The 16,813-nt window shown below is 44.6% G+C and overlaps 1 protein-coding gene across 6 annotated transcripts in view; it reads right to left on the bottom strand.

Moving 5' to 3' along the window:
* The window catches only part of LOC118363529 (protein KIAA0100-like), a 29,582-nt gene that overhangs the window by 9,270 nt on the left and 3,499 nt on the right, over positions 1-16,813 (bottom strand). Inside the window, exons 1-26 of one of the 6 annotated variants that reach the window (XM_035744939.2) lie at positions 14,062-14,094; positions 13,902-13,951; positions 13,612-13,756; positions 13,399-13,517; positions 13,228-13,288; positions 12,929-13,115; positions 12,622-12,745; positions 12,387-12,511; positions 12,152-12,219; positions 11,857-11,993; positions 11,484-11,638; positions 10,790-11,004; positions 10,227-10,524; positions 9,849-10,054; positions 8,661-9,738; positions 7,567-7,758; positions 7,150-7,352; positions 6,916-7,034; positions 6,529-6,752; positions 6,024-6,214; positions 5,604-5,703; positions 5,167-5,366; positions 3,914-4,220; positions 2,476-2,633; positions 2,112-2,318; positions 1,436-1,535 (exon numbers count right to left, since the gene is read on the bottom strand). In XM_035744939.2, coding sequence (XP_035600832.2) covers positions 1,436-1,535; positions 2,112-2,318; positions 2,476-2,633; positions 3,914-4,220; positions 5,167-5,366; positions 5,604-5,703; positions 6,024-6,214; positions 6,529-6,752; positions 6,916-7,034; positions 7,150-7,352; positions 7,567-7,758; positions 8,661-9,738; positions 9,849-10,054; positions 10,227-10,524; positions 10,790-11,004; positions 11,484-11,638; positions 11,857-11,993; positions 12,152-12,219; positions 12,387-12,511; positions 12,622-12,745; positions 12,929-13,115; positions 13,228-13,288; positions 13,399-13,517; positions 13,612-13,756; positions 13,902-13,951; positions 14,062-14,079 — 4,987 coding nt within the window. In that variant the 5' untranslated portion in view covers positions 14,080-14,094. Of the gene's footprint in view, positions 1-1,435; positions 1,536-2,111; positions 2,319-2,475; positions 2,634-3,913; positions 4,221-5,166; positions 5,367-5,603; positions 5,704-6,023; positions 6,215-6,528; positions 6,753-6,915; positions 7,035-7,149; positions 7,353-7,566; positions 7,759-8,660; positions 9,739-9,848; positions 10,055-10,226; positions 10,525-10,789; positions 11,005-11,483; positions 11,639-11,856; positions 11,994-12,151; positions 12,220-12,386; positions 12,512-12,621; positions 12,746-12,928; positions 13,116-13,227; positions 13,289-13,398; positions 13,518-13,611; positions 13,757-13,901; positions 13,952-14,061; positions 14,095-16,813 lie in introns of those variants that run through there. The other 5 variants (XM_035744520.2, XM_035744693.2, XM_035744776.2 and 2 more) reach the window with 5 other exon arrangements.

Here is a 16,813-nt window from a genome sequence, read left to right as displayed (position 1 = left end):
TGTTAACTACAGAACATAAACACTTTCAGTTTACAGATTTCAGTTTACAGTGCATTCGGAAAGTATTTAAACCCCGTGACTTTTTCCACATTTTGTTATGTTACAGCCTTGTTCTAAAATGGATTAAATAGATTTTTCCCCTCATCAATCTACACACAATACCAAAGCAAAAACAAGTTTTTAGAAATGTTAGCAACTTTATAAAAAAATACAAATTTGAAATATCACATTTACATAAGTCTTCAGACCCTTTACTCAGTACTTTGTTGAAGAACCTTTGGCAGTGATTACAGCCTCAAGTCTTCTTAGGTATGACGCTACAAGCTTGGCACATGTGTATATGGGGAGTTTCTCCCATTCTTCTCAAGCTCTGTCAAGTTGCATGGGGAGCGTTGCTTCACAGCTATTTTCAGGTCTCTCCAGAGATGTTCCTGCCGCTGAAAAACATCACCCACAGCATGATGCTGCCACCCCCATGCTTCACCATAGGGATGGTACCAGGTTTCTACCAGACGTGATGCTTGGCATTCAGGCCAATGAGTTCAATCTTGGTTTCATTAGACCAGAATCGTGTTTCTCATGGTTTGAGAGTCCTTTAAGTACCTTTTGGCAAACTCCAAGTGGGCTACCATGTGCCTTTTACTGAGGAATGGCTTCTGTCAGGCCACTCTACCATAAAGGCCTAATTAGTGGAGTACTGCAGAGATAGCTGTTCTTCTGGAAGGTTCTCCCATCTCCACAGAGGAACTCTGGAGCTCTGTCAAAGTGACTGTCACTTGCCTGACCAAGGCCCTTCTCCCCTGATTGCTCAGTTTGGCCGGGCGGCCAGCTCTAGGAAGAGTCTTGGTGGTTCCAAACTTCTTCCGTTTAAGAATGATGGAGGCCACTGTGTTCTGGGGGACCTTCAATGCTACAGACATTTTTTGGTACCCTTCCCCAGATCTGTGCCCCGAAACAATTGAATTTACCACAGGTGGACTCCAATCAAGTTGTAGAAACATCACAAGGATGATCAATGGAAACAGGATGCACATGAGCTCAATTTTGAGTCTTATAGCAAAGGGTATGTATAGTTATGTTAAAAGGTATGTTTAAATTTTTTAAAATATATATACACATTTGCACAATAATTAAAATTAAAATAAAAAAAAACTTTTCTGTCATTATGGGGTATTGTGTGTAGATTGAGATATTTTTATTTTAGAATAAGGCTGTAACGTAACAAAATGTGGACCACAAAATCAAGGGGTCTGAATACTTTCCGAATGCACTCTATGTAGACACTGGCATGGTGCTGGAGATAATAATATACATATATTATTAAATATGGAATTTCACTTTAAGGAAAGATTCACATCAAGATGAGATTTTCAGCTTTGAAGGGCCAGGGTTTAAACATTTCATGAAGTAGAGTATGTGCGAAGAGCAGCAGTACCTGTTGTGGTGCTGACCATGCCTCCAACAGCCTGGCCACTCTCCATCAACTCCAGCACTGAGTCCAGGTGACGCTGCCTGTGCTCCTCAATGTTTTTCACCTGCAGACGCACCATGCACAACCAAGGCAAAGACACATGGTCAAAACTGTAACAGCACCCTGAATCTGAAAGATACAAATATGCTCTCTACTATAAAAATACTCTGTTGTGCAACTTGGACTTGAGCCCGAATGTAAACCATACACAACACATCATCATTCAACGCTACAGATGATCATTTATGGTTGTTCTTGTTAAAGCTTTTGGGTGACCTGACCAAATACACATGGAAAAGTGAGCGTTTTTGATCTGTCACTCATTGAAAGAAAGTCTAAGAAGCGGTAGATCTGTTCTATGCGCGCCATTTCTATGCTTCCCTTTTCTTAAGCTCCATTTTTGCGTCTTTTCCTTTTGTTGTTTTGTACACCAGCTTCAAACAGCTGAAAATACAATATTTTTGATTATGGAAAAGATTGTACCATCTACACTGCTGGGATCTATGATTCTCTACACTATACTTGCTTTATCACAAACTGAAATTAGAAACTATTTGAATTTTAGCAACCAGGAAATGGCGGAGTGATTTCTGGATAGTGCATCTTTAAGAGCCTGTTAATAATGTTTTCACTGGCCCACCTCAAGCCACAACTGCCAGTCCTCCTGCTCTGAGGGGTTGGGTTCCATGGTGGCAAAGTACTGCATGCCGTCAAGCAGACATGTCCAGGTGGTCTTCTGCTTGAGGGTGTCGCTGTACCAGGCCGGGTGGTGCTCACACTGCAGCAGCTGAGCCTTGGCAGCAGACACCAGCACGCAGCCAGCTGTCTCTGTGCCACGCAGCATCATCTACAGACAGACAGCAGAGCAGGATTATAACTTTGGGTCCTGTTCGCAAACATTGTTACATTTGGGGGCAAATAAAAGTGTGATTGGCCCACTGGGCTTTACAATCCAAATATGATTTGCCATGAACCTAAACTCCCAGACTAGTTGTCAGTTGTACCTGACAGTTGACCAGCTCGATGAACCAGTTGCGGTTGTAGACGTCGTCTGTCTGGCAGGCAGCGATGCCACACAGTTGATCACTCACACCAGAGTCCTCCTCTGAGAACACCACAAACTTATCAGTCTCCTCAATCAGCTTCTGCAGCATGGACGTCCCTGCAGAGTGAAGAGGAAGGAAGAGTTGAAGAAACAGTCAGTAAATTCTATTCAAAGACGCTTTATGTGGCCTGGCTGGCCTAGCAGTAATACTGCAGCCTCTAACATACATACACTACACGAACAAAAGTATGTGGACACCTGCTCGTCGAATGTCTCATTCCGAAATCATGGGCATTAATATGGAGTTGGTCTCCCCTTTGTTGCTATAACAGCCTCCACTCTTCTGGGAAGGCTTTCCACTAGATTGAAACATAGCTGCTGGGACTTGTTTCCATTCAGCCACAAGAGCATTAGTGACGTTGCGCGATTAGGCCTACCTCGCAGTCGGCGTTCCAATTCATCCCATCTCGTTGGGGTTGAGGTCAGAGCTCTGTACAGGCCAGCCATATTCTTCCCACAACAATCTGAATGTACCATTTCTGTATGGACTTCGCTTTGTGCACGGGTGAAACAGAAAAAGGGCCTTCCCTAAACAGTTGCCACAGAATCGTTTAGAATGGCATTCTATTCTATAGCGTTAATATTTCCCTTCACTGGAACTAAGGGGCCTAGCCAGAACCATGAAAAACAGCACCAGACCATTATTTCTCCTCCACCAAACTTTACAGTTGGCACTATGCATTGGGGCAGGTAGCTTTCACCTAGCATCCGCCAATCCCAGATTCGACCATTGGACTGCTAGATGGTGAAGCGTAATTCAGCACTCCAGAGAAAGCCTTTCCACTGCTCCAGTCCAATGGCGGCAAGCATTACACCACTCCAGCCAACGCTTGTCATTGTGCATGGTGATCTTCGGCTTTTGTTGCTTCTAGACCTTTCCACTTCACAATAACAGAACTTACAGTTGACTGGGGCAGCTCAAGCAGGACAGAAATCTGACGAACTGACTTATTGGAAAGATGGCATCCTATGACGGTGCCACGTTGAAAGTCGCCAAGCTCTCAGTAATGGCAATCTATTGCCAATGTTTGTCTATGGAGATTGCATGGCGGTGTGCTCAATTTTATACACCTGTCAGCAACGTGTGTGACTGAAATCGCCAAATCCAATAATTTGAAGGGGTGTCCACATACTTTTGTATATACTGTATAGTGTATCTACAGTGTTGACATGGGTTGGAAACCGGCCTAGTGGCCTTTGACACATCATCCCTCTTTCTTTCCCCACTGTCATCCTCGATCACTATCTGTTCAACACAATCTGAAAATACCTTCAAAATTTATATTTAAAAAGAAAATACCATAAAATACCATCAACCTAGGCTGCACTTCTCCTACCTTCGTGCTGGCTCTTCTCAGGGCGGCTGGTGCTGGGCATGGTTGGGGTGGAGGGGGCCGTGCTGGGGCCGCCGGAGTAGTTGGACAAAGAGCGCTTGAGCTTCTTGGCAGCTTGCAGTGTAGTGTCTATCCTCAGGCCCTTCAGAGCCTCTGTGGAGAGGTTCCTCTTGAGAACGGCTGCCTTCTTGTAGCCGTCGTACAGACCGAACGCTATGTTCCTGTTAGTGGTGGTCCAGGAGGCTCGCAGGTCAACCAGGCACAGCTTGTGGGTGTAGGGGGCATTTGCCTCATCTTTTGGGTTCCCCTCCTGTCACAATGAGAAACACCATCATTACACTTCAGGTTTTTACAAGAGATCTTGCTTCACCTTTTGACTGGAGAACTACAAATGAAGGGTTGAAACACAGAGCCAGAACAAATATAATTAATTTAAACCTGACTACAATGGTTAAGAAGCTACTGTGTGCGTCCCAACTTGCGCCCCATTGGTCCTGGTCAAAAGTAATCAATGACATAGGGAATAGGGTGCAAATGGAGACACAGCCTGTGCAATCAACTTTGGGGTGTCTACCATGCCCTCCCCATCAGTTGCGGTTCGAGCTTGTGTGGCTTCCTGGACGAACCCCCCCATAACATTTAAAACTATATAAATATATACCAAAATAAGACTCATAAATATCCAAAAGTAACTAAGACAAATAGAAAAAAATTGTAGTATATAAACACAAATAAAAAAAGAGAATCAAAATTACACCATTACCCTATTACTAACAAAAGACACAAATAAAACAAATTGCACAAATAGAACACACTTAAAGAGAACATGATTATTACACTATTGCACTTCAAACAAGAGAAACACACTAAATTGCTCAACTAATTGCATTACTAATTGTACAAAGTTAGAGGTGCGCTATTTGATAAGATTCCCCGTTCCACCTACCTCGGGCATCCAGCGGGGAGACCTGAGGTCAACCTACCCCCCCTCCCCATATCGTACTTCTGAATTGGAGACCTTCCCAGGCAGTAGCCTGCCTAGCTCACAAACTAGAATCAGGGCGCCCACTCCAACAAGGATAATTGACCCACAGTTCCACACGGTGACATGACTTCATTGACGTGACGTGCAAAAGAGCGATAGAAAACCGATTGCGCAAATGTCACCATTCCAAATGTGTTTTTTGTTGTTGCTGTGACACCCCCGGCAAGATGCCGCCTATACTTAAATCCGCTACTGCTCCCCATCGTCTTACCTCCTCCATACGGTTGCTCTGGCGCTGGTAACTGAGGGAGGACAGGCCGAGCAGGTGGGTTTTCTTCACCTGGGCGTTGATCTGGTGGTCAGCCGTCTCGTCCCAGGTGGAGGCCATGAGGTGCACCGTCATCAGGGACAGCTCTGACACCATCTGGGTCACGTTCCACTCAGAGATCAGCCTCCTCATCACCGTGCCCGCTGAGAGAACAGACAGACAACACACACACACACATACAATTGAGTTAGACCAATAGACAGGCTGCTCAACAACTCAGTCTCAAATTATACCCAATTCCACATATAGTGCACTACAGTATATGGGAATAGGGTGTCATTTGAGAAGCAAACATTAAAATAAAAACCAATTAGACCATTGCTTGAGTATGTAAATAGCTTGTGGCATTTCTATGCCCGTGTTGTGCCCTCTCTTCTTACCCTGTGGGATGAGTCTCTGAGCCCCTCTGGTGAAGACGTGGCCTTTGCTGCATTCCACCTGGATTCCCCTCTGCTGAGCGAAGGAGGCCCAGTAATGCACCTGGGGAGGAGACAAAGTCAAATCTTAAATGTTAGCGCTCATTGGAGGTAACAAGACCATGCAACGGACAGCGCACTCTGAAAACATGGAATCAGTAAAAATAGAACATATAAGAAGGTCTTTAAAAATGTCAATTTTATCCTATATTGACAAAGACTTGTCTGCTTTGTTCTTTGGATGTAGGCTGAACAGTGAGTGTATGGGTCCCAAATAGCACCCTATTCCCAAAATAGTGCACTACTACTGGTAAAAAGCATTGCACTATAAAGGGAATAGGGAGCCGTTTGGGACTCGTTACATAGTGTTGGTGATTTACTCACTTGTAGTTGAGGAAAGGCTGCTGTATAGGACATCTGTTTGTAGTGCTGGCCCAGCTTCTTTCGGATGGGTCTGAGGCTGTGGAAGAGCTTGCCTCTGCAGATGGGTCTGGAAACGCTGGTCCAGGTGGCCCAGAAGTTCTGCATCCAGCGCAGGGTACTGCTGTACAGGAGGATTCTGGGCTGGCATGGCTCTGAGAGAGAGAAACAAATGCCTTCAATAAATAGACAGTCAACATTAGAGCTAATGATTTAAAGATGAAAACAAAACATTATCGCATGCAAGCTAAATACAGAGACTTGATTTGACAAGCGTTCACAGTATCCCAAATGACACCCTATTACCTAAATGACTTACTTGACAGAGCCTGACTCACGGAAACTATGGGCACTGATCATAATTAGTGCATTATATAGGGAATAGGGTGCTATTTGGGAAATTCCTCAGTGAACCTGGAAAAAAGCCAAGCCACACAGCTATCACAAGGTAACTGCTCAACCGCCTCACCGGTGCCACAGTGTTGGTTGAGGTCCATGGTGATGGAGAGGTTGAGGTTCTCTGAGCGGAAGGCTCTGAAGGAGTCGTGAGGTTGTCCTGATGTCACATCAGCTACATTCTCTGCACAGCAGAGCATTACAGCGTGATGGTCATGGGGGTTGCCATGGCAAAGCCACTGGAGGTCAAGGGTCATGCACAGATTTGGCAGGTGAAGGAAACAGATGTCATCATACCTGAGAACAAGAAAAAAAATATATATTATATATATATATATATATATTTTTTTAAATCAAATTATGAACAATTTCATGAAACATGAAAATCTAAACGTTTCACAGGTGAAGCCGGTTGCAGAATTTCTGATATTTGAAAGCCAGATTTCAGTCTGCCACCTACTTGGAGGCTGTCCTGACGTTGACATCCATGTCACCTTTGAAGACAAACTGCCCAGGAGTCCACTCGTAGTTGACTTTGTTCCATTCCCAGTGCATGTTCTCTGTAGTGTTATAGGGGTCCTACAAAATACCAAAATTATATCAAACAATTGCAGATAATCCTAATTCTCCGGCCAACACATTTTTCAGAGGCAGTAAGTGGCTAAGAAGTGTTGCTCAGACTCCGTGTTTTAACCTCCGTGGCCAGTTGATGGAGGTTGGCCTGTTCTATGTCCATGATCCAGCGTCCATGTACCAGCAGACGACTCTTGTCCCACCAGGCCAGAGGAGGGGAGGGGTCAACCGTGGGTTTGGTCAGCAGATCAACCACCTGGCCAATCAGGGTCCAAGCTGGGTCCCAGCAAGGCCCCCACACTATAGTGTACAAGGATATATTGGCTGCATGGAGAGAAGAGGAGATGGGGAAATAATAGTTAAGAGTTGAATTTGCACAACTGCCAGTATATGTTTAGAAATTAGATGACACTACATCAAACAAATTCATACAAAGTTACGTGATCGTCCGCTATGTGTCTATTGCCTATTGTTGAAAATAAATACAAATCATCACAAAAAAAATGAGGATTGTGCTTCATTGAAACACTTTACTTACATTTAAAATCGCAGTAGAACTTGAGTGGTGGCATGTTCCTGTGGACGGTTATGTCGCCCCATGGCTGGCCAAGTGGCACAGTCTGCCATCGGCGAGCCCGGCCCTGCCCGTCCTGCTCTGTCCCGATCAAGCGGCCTGACAGCTCCCAGTCCCGGATCTCAAACAAGTAACGAGGATAGTCCCGGATTCTCACTGTCACAGGGAGAGAAATAATAAAAAATGATATATGTATCACCTCTTCACTGTTGACGTTGAGACCGGTGTTTTGCGGGTACTATTTATTGAAGCTGCCAGCTGAGGACTTGTGAGGGGGCTGTTTCAAACTAGACACTAATGTACTTGTCCGTTTGCTCAGTTGTGCACCAGGGCCTCCCACTCCTCTTTCTATTCTGGTTAGAGCCAGTTTGCGCTGTTCTGTGAAGGGAGTAGTACACAGCGTTGTACGAGATCTTCAGATTATTGGCCATTATGAGCATGGAATAGCCTTCATTTCTCAGAACAAGAATAGACTGATGAGTTTCAGACGAAAGTTATTTGCTTCTGGCCATTTTGAGCCTGTAATCGAACCCTCAAATGCTGATGCTCCAGATACTCAACTAGTCTAAAGAAGGCCAGTTTTATTCTTTAATCAGAACAACAGTTTTCAGCTGTGCTAACATATTTGCAAAAGTGTTTTCTAATGATCAATTAGCCTTTTTAAAATGATAAAATTGGATTAGCTAACACAATGTGCCATTGGAACACAGGAGTGATGGATGCTGATAATGGGCCTCTGTAGATTATCCATAAATTAATGTTTTATATATATATATATTTTTTTAAATCACCCATTTCCAGCTACAATAGTAATTTACAACATTAACAATGTCTACACTGTATTTCTGATCAATTTGATGCTATTTTAAATGGACAAAGAAAGGTGCTATTCTTTCAAAAACAAGGACATTTCTAAGTGACCCCAAACTTTTGAACGATAGTGTGTGTATATACAAAAATAGTATCAATATTAATAATTAACGTATGGAGCAATGGTCAAATGTAGTGCACTATAAAAAGCAATATAGTGCCATTTGGGACCCACACCCATCACTCACCTAGGAATGCAGTGAGGTTGAACGTGACTGCCCGGCACCACTGGACCACCAGGGGGAGCCCGTCTCTGGGGAAGGGGCTGACTCCGTCGATGTCTCTCAGATGCTCGCGGACGCGCTCCGGCCCATGGAAGGACTGGTCGGCCAGGGACACCAGCTCCAAGTCGGACACCGTCCAGGTCAGCAGAGACTTCCTCATGGGCGTGTTGGAGTAGAGGCGACGGGAGCGCTGGATGTAGATCTCTATGTGTTTGCGCTCTAGCGACGTATACAGCTCTTCTATCTTCCTGGCAGGCAGCAGTTCTCCGTGCTGCTTCCGTAGGTCAGCCACCTTCTTGTCCAGCAGCTGGAGCCTCTTGGAGCTCTCCTTGCTCTCATCCTTCATCAGCTCGTAGTTGTCCCTCAGCTTGATCTCGAAAACGTCATCCAGGAAGACGAAAGAGAACTGGCTGATCTTGAAGACCAGGTCTGGGGGCAGGCGCTGGGGGCCTGGGGTCTGACCAGGGCTGCTGTGCAAGGACTTGAGCCACTTCTGAACGCTGATGAACTTGTCAAAGGTGTTGGAGAAGTTGTACTGGTAGGGGAACTCCACAGCCAGGCAGGGGCAGGTGACCACCCAGGCACGGTTGTGTCGGGTGGAGAGGAAGGGAAAGAGGTGGCGTTGGTCCAAGGCCTGATCAGGGTATGTCTGGACCTCCAGGCCCTTGAACGAGAATATGTCGTTGCCGTCGAAGTTGAGAAACATGTGTGGAGAGCGGACGTTCATGGAGCCGGAGTGAGTGGAGAGGGACAGGGCGTCTGTGTGCAGCAGGAGGTAGTTGTGCTCTGTCACCTGGGCTGTGAAGCGGGTTCTGCCCAGTTCTACACGCACAGACAGGTCCTTGACCGTACTGTGGGCTGGAGAAGTCTTAGTAGATCCACTCTCTGGAAGATCTGCTAAACTCTCGTCATTTCTTCTCTCTGTCAGGCCTAGAGAATCACACAGAGTATGCCAGCAACCCTGGCTCTCTGTCACGTGGTGATATAAAAACATGTGGTCTGATGGCGTCCACTGCACTGCCAGCTCCTCTTCACACTGGACCTGCACAAGGGAAGAGGACAAGGCATGTGAACTTATATGAATAACACAGTCAATTGGGAAGAAGGAATAGGCCTGATGGACTGACGGTAGGAAGTGTAACTGTAAGCTACCTCCACGTTCCCGGTGGCGACGTGGTAGCAGATGACCAGGGTGGAGAGGCTAAGGACAGGGTTGGGGGTTTGGGCTGAGGGACAGCAGGGCTCCATGGTCTCTGTGAGAGCCTTCACTACACATAGACGTACACCCTGGACAGACAATGTGGAGCTTTCCGCCGAGCCTTGGGCCTTCACTTTGTCCACCCGCAAAGACACAGCTCCTAACACAAAACAGGAGCCAATTACCATACAGAATGTAGGCCAAGCTGGAGATGGAGATTAAGGGTCCATCCAAAATGGCACCCTATATAGTGCACTAATTATGACCAGGGGCAATAATATAGAGGATAGGGTGCCTTTGGGACGCATCCCTAAATAACACTTTTAACTTACCTGCTACATTAGAGAGTGTGAACACATTGACATCCTCCAGGTTACACTCAATCTTAAAATAGAAGGCGCCCTGACTGGGGGAGGTTGTCCCATCAATAAGGGCAGGAACAGGCACCACATCTGGCTGCTCTGAGGCCTCCAGCTTCCTGCCATTGGCCAGGTTACAGAGGGCCAATAGGCGGGACAGGCACAAGGCACAGGTCTCGGACACCTCCAGCTGTAGGCCCTTCAGATTGGACTCCACACTCACACTCTCAGAATGACTACTGGACTCACTCTGGGGCTTGTTGAAGCTCCCCTGGGGGGACAGAGACAGCAAATATAAATAATGTAATATTGGTCAAATACTAATCAGGGCTGTGATCATCAGGTCAACACAGTAAATTCGGAAAAGTATGTTATTAGCTTAGAGGTAGGTCAATTTCAATGATCTATGAATAGAGTGTAATTTCAGAAAAGTAGGATTTCCTGTAGCCTGATTTTGATTTTCTTCATCACAACATTGGAACTGAGGAAAAACCACAGGGAGTAGTAGTGAGTAACCCTAAATAGGTAATGCCTACCTTGTTATATGCCTGCGTTACCTGCAGTGTAAGGGAGTCCAGGATGAGGGCTTCCCCCCACACATGTTTGCCAGGGGGGTGGGGGGCCTGCTGGATGTGGGACCCCTGGCCTACCCTCCACCAGAAGTGGTCCAGGGACAGAGCGAGGCGGCGGTGAACATTCTGGAACTTGAGGCTCTCTGCGTTTGTGCTGATGTCCAGGAGGTGCTGCATCTCTACATTATACATGACATATTCAGATCTACTGAATATCACAAATCACATTATTATATTTTGGGGTTGAATTTTAACTCAACTCACTATGTGTGTGATGATTCCCGTGGTGTAAAAGGATATTGCATTTAATTCCCATATTTTCAGGGATAAAGTAATTGTTGTTAATGTGTTACAGACTGACAAAAGCTGACTGCCTTACAAAAACACTTCTGATGACTTATCTAATCTATCAGGGCCGTATGTTTGGAAAAGGTTGATTCAACAGCACGGCAAGTACCATGATTAATCTCTTGAAAGCGCTGCAATGTTGAACGCAGAATGAACTGAAGAAAAACACCCACTGCTCTCCATTAGCATTCCTGTCATTCCTCTCCAGGCAAGACTAAACTTTGTGTTCCCACAACAACATGCTTGACCTTTAATGCAATGGGAGTATATTTTGACCATGGCCTGTGTGAGTATGTGTGTGGTGCTGTACCTGAGCTGACTGAGATGAAGCCCAGGGCGAAGGGAGGAGTGTCTCCCAGCTGGACAGAAACATTGACATTGGACACAGAGGAGCTGATCATCACTGGGGCGTCCAGGTGGGGGAAGTTCCTGTAGGACGGGAGGGTATGCAAATACTCCACTGGACTACACACCACAATACACCACCAGACACAACAGAAACATCAAGATGAAGACAGGAGAGGAGTGTTAGTTGATTTCAGGTGGGCTCAAAATCAAAAGAAGTCATGCTTTCTGGCCAGGTTAGTAATATATGTTGGATATTGTCTTTACATCCGTTTGAAGCAATGAACTGGTGTGCTTGACATTCTCCAGTCTGGTTTGTCAGTTGAAAATGCTCATACCTCTTTCTATGAGCTTCTTTCCTATGAATAAGCTGTTTCCATGGAAACAGGTCTAGCCAATGGGAGAACTCCTGGTGACGGTAGTGGATGATGCAGGTGTTGACTGTGACTGACCCTGAAATGTCCACTGATGTCACCTGGGGACATGAGTGGGAGAGATGAGCAAGAGACTTCAGATCAAACGGATTTCTTACAAGAGGTCAAATGTTAAGCATATTTACAAAGAGCTTTGATAATGCGGTGCAACTATGATAACTAGTAACCGTATCAATCAAATCCGAAGCACACCACTCACCTGCAGGACAGTCCTGAGGGTGTTAAGGCAAAGGATTCTCTGTCTGCTCTGGGAGAGGAGAAGCCCATCTGTTGACACACAAACAAAGAATGGTTATTTTCCACCCTCCCAGACCCTCTCTTTCCCTTCTCTATGGCTACATCCCAAACGGCAACCTATTCCCTATTCCCTGGGGAATAGATTGTCGTTTGTGATGCACATCTTTCTGGTGCCCAGTGCCCAGCTCTCCACTCACCCTCCAGAAGTAGCTCCAGGCTGCTCTGAGGGAAGCTCATCTCAGGGGTGAAGCTCCTGAGGGGCAGCTGCTCGTCCTCACGTCCGTATCCCACCTTCAGAGACTTTAGGGTCCAGTTCAAGTGTCTGGATGATTCAGATATACAGTCAGAGGAAAAAGAAAATGACATTGTGCCTTTTTTTTTTTAAATAACAAAAACACATGATTCATACCAACTCTGTTCCCTATGACTCACCTTTTCTGGCTGTGCATGGACAGGGTTATACTAGTATTCTCAAACTCCATGTTGACCTTCTGGGGCACCAGCTGATGAAACTGCTCCACTGCTTCAGTCTGGATATACTCGTCCTTTTCACATTCTAGAAGAAAATGACAACAGAGAAATGGTTGTGAATAATGCATTGCCGAATGGTTCTCAAAATCACCTTACAACAGCAATACAATAACATCACATCTGCGTCTCATGATACACTTTTCCCTAAAGTAGTGGACTATGTAGGAAATAGGGTGCCATTGGGACACAACCCTTTGCACTTTCTCACCGTCTGCAGTAAGAGGGCTCTCCAGAGGAGGAGGTGGAAGCAGCAGCTGGCTGAGGAACAGGCCCTCGTGCAGCTCGGCAAGCAGTGTTCTCACACACAGGGCCAGTCGGCCTGGACGCAGCTCTGGCAGGCTGACATCCCCAGACAGCACCAGGCTCAGGGACACCTCTGCCAGACATGTATCCTGCTGAGCAGTGAGTTGGGACAATGCAGTGAAATACATTCTGTGAAGTAACACTTCTTTAAAATAGATCCACTTAAAAAAAAATTATGTTTACATGGGAAGAAACCCCACATACCAATCGACTGCTTTTAAGCACTTTACTGCTTAGCTGTCCAACAGAAAAGTCCCAGGCCAACCTGTTATGAAAGTTTGAGAAATTGTTATGAAGAATATGAAAATGTAAATAGTCAGGCTAAACTAAAAGACTGATCTGTTTAGATGAAGTTAGTGTGTAGAGGTTTAATACCTTTTGCCCTGGTGGTCGAGCAGTAAGTCGATACTTGAGGTGGTCATGTACCATAAAGACTCTGACAGGGCTAGGTTTAGCACCATCACATTGATGGAGTCAATATGGAAAGACAGCAGCTGAGAGCAGAAAGACAGCAGCTGAGAGCACTGTTTTTCATGAATCATTTAATGAGTAAAATTCATATATAAACAGTTGTGTGTTTGTCCCTACCTGGGAGAGGAACCGCAGGGCTGCAGGGCTAAGGGGAACCTTCCCTGACTCTCCTCCATCACGGCTCTTAGGCGCCCGAGGTCTTAGAGGCTGCTGCAAGTCCACTCTCACTCTGGACTCGCCCACACACAAAGCCAGGCACCTCCTGAGAGAGAGAAAAAAAATAGTTCACAACCTTGTATTGTTAAATTATTCACAGGTCCTTTTCCTCAAAGGCCAAGAAAGCTGAGAGATATGCAATTAAGATACGAGGGTATAAGATTGTATAAACATGTCTTTAAAAAACTCACGGCAGGTTCTGGTTTAAAAGTTTGCTTGAAATCCATATCCTGTCTATTTCCTGCAATAAAAACAAGGAGAAATGCACCTGGTTTACAACTGAATTGTAGTCTTACACGAGTTGAAAAAGGTTGTATATTCTACAATGTGTGACAACACACAAATAAATACCCTTCCCAATGAAGACATAGAAACAGGATTTCTAGGGATGTAACGATTCGCATCGGTCCCGGATTCAAATGTTTAAGAAGCAAGTGCATTAGTATGTGGACCCCAAACCGATCCAAATGTATAGCATTCAAACGTCACAAATCGCAGGATCACAAAAATGTTTTGCTCATATTTTTTTTCTCCCACCTTCGGAAAATACCTCTCATATTTTGTGACAACTGATGCTTCCTCTCCTTAAGTGTCGAACTGCATGTAACCGTGTTGAGTCATTGATCTGCAAGTCATTTTGCCTGCCGAACAACCCCAGGAAATATCAGTATCCTTGTCAAAGTGCGAACTGTGCCCAGCTTCACGTAGTGACCAACGGAGGTAGGCGCAATGTTGCCAATTTAGTGACTTTATCGCTATTATTTATTGGTACAGGCTAGCGAAAAATGCAGGTACTTTTCAGTGACTTTGTCACTAAATTCTGCCGCAAACGAGTGTGAAAAGAGGTCTGCGTTAAAGCCAATTTACGCTTAGTCCGAAAATGTGGTTGGAAGCGCGGTATGGATTGTGTAACGCAAATTTCGGCGACTCCAGATGCATGCAGAGGCCAAATTTGGCTCCGTACCACATCGCCATTCGCCCCTCAAAATGTGAAACAACTCGGAAGACCTCCGTTTAGCTCCGCATTGACATGATTGGTTGACGTTAGGTGAGTGCGAGATGTCCTGCATAAACACAAACTCCTGATATTACGCATGTGCGTGGCACCTTCATTACCTTCAGCATTCAAATGCTAAAATGATAGACTTTATTAGTTGAGTGACAACATATTGTCGTCTATGCACTGTTGAAGTGTATAAATAATTTATTAAAACTATTCTGCAATGAACATCTACAGTATCCTCAACAGCAATCTGGAGAGTAGCACCATGGTTTAGCCAGAGCTAGTTTCTGTCCTCCTCTAGGTACATTGACTTCAATACAAAACCTATGAGGCTCATGGTTCTCACCCCCTTCCATAGACTTACACAGTAATTATGACAACTTCCAGAGGAAGTTAAATGTCCTCAGAGGCAATTCATCTTGCAGCAGTCAGAAAACATACATTACCATTCAAAAATTTGGGGTCACTTAGAAATGTCCTTGTTTTTGAAACAAAAGCACATTTTTTGTCCGTTAAAATAACATCAAATTGATCAGAAATAGTGTAGACATCGTTAATCTTGTAAATGACTATTGTAGCTGGAAACGGCAGATTTTTTTAATGGAATATCTACATAGGCGTACAGAGGCCCATTATCAGCAACCATCACTCCTGTGTTCCAATGGCACGTTGTATTAGCTAATCCAAGTTTATCATTTAAAAAATGCTAATTGATCAATAGAAAACCCTTTTGCCATCATGTTAGCAAAGCTGAAAACTATTGTTCTGATTTAAGAAGCAATAGAAACTGGCCTTCTTTAGACTAGTTGAGTATCTGGAGCATCTGAATTTGTGGGTTCGATTACAGGCTCAAAATGGCCAGAAACAAAGCACTTTCTTCTGAAACTCGTCAGTCTATTCGTGTTCTGAGAAATTAAGGCTCTTCCATGCGAGAAATTGCCAAGAAACTGAAGATCTCATACAATGCTGTGTACTACTCCCTTTACAGAACAGCACAACCAGAATAGAACCAGAATAGAAAGAGGAGTAGGAGGCCCCGGTGCACAACTGAGCAAGAGGACAAGTACATTAGTGTCTCTAGTTTGAGAAACAGACACCTCACAAGTCCTCAACTGGCAGCTTCATTAAATAGTACCCGCAAAACACCAGTCTCAACATCAACAGTGAAGAGGCAACTCCGGGATGCTGGCCTTCTAGGCAGAGTTCCTCTGTCCAGTGCCTGTGTTCTCTTGCCCATCTTAATATTTTCTTTTTATTGGCCAGTCTGAGATATGGATTTTTCTTGGCAACTCTTTGCAAGCCCAAAAAGACAGCTGTGGTGTCATTTCTTGGTTCTTCTGTAGTGCATAAAGACAGCTACAGATAGAGTGTACAAGGTGGAATTGAATGTGTCAATCAATGTCTGTCACCTTGATTACTTAATTTTTTCTCGACATGTACACCTACGTGGTAAACATTAATTCAGAGGCTAGGTTGTAGAAACCGCATGATGGGTTTAGGGAAAGATTATAGTATCATGTAGTAGCCTAAACCTATCGATGTTACATTGAGCTGGGTGTATGGAATATGAATGACAGTCATCCAATATGCTGTAATAGAAATAAGGCCATGCTCATTAAAAAAAGAATCATCCTCCCACATCTTAAACGGCACTGACTGTAACTGCCTGCTGAATTGGGCTTACAATACATTTTATTTTTGTTGTTCAGGTTCACCATCAAGCAATAGTTTTGGTAGATTTGCTTTAAACAAATCAGTGTATCTGGTCATTTTTAAATATACAGGGTATATCTAGTATACAGGGTATATCAAGTTGATAAATTCATAAAAGGACAGCAATCACTTTTGCGAGGTGCACTGCATGGCCAAAGCGAGGAGAAGAGAAAATCACTCAGTAAACGGTCAAAACCATTTGATTTTCAGATGGAGGTGAAATTCAAAATTGTGCTATATAGTGCCTTCAGAAAGTATTCATACCTCTTGACTTATTCCATATTTTGTTGTGTTACAGCCTGAATGCAAAATGTATTAAATAGGATTTTTTTTTCTCAACCATCGACACACATCAGCAGCAGATTTGATTTAGAATGGAAAATGAAT

The sequence above is a fragment of the Oncorhynchus keta genome, chromosome 1 (assembly GCF_023373465.1).
Source record: "Oncorhynchus keta strain PuntledgeMale-10-30-2019 chromosome 1, Oket_V2, whole genome shotgun sequence".
NCBI classification, from domain to species: Eukaryota; Metazoa; Chordata; class Actinopteri; order Salmoniformes; family Salmonidae; genus Oncorhynchus; species Oncorhynchus keta.
The sequence above is the reverse complement of the archived record's forward strand: the minus strand, read 5'-3'. Positions and strand labels throughout refer to the sequence as shown.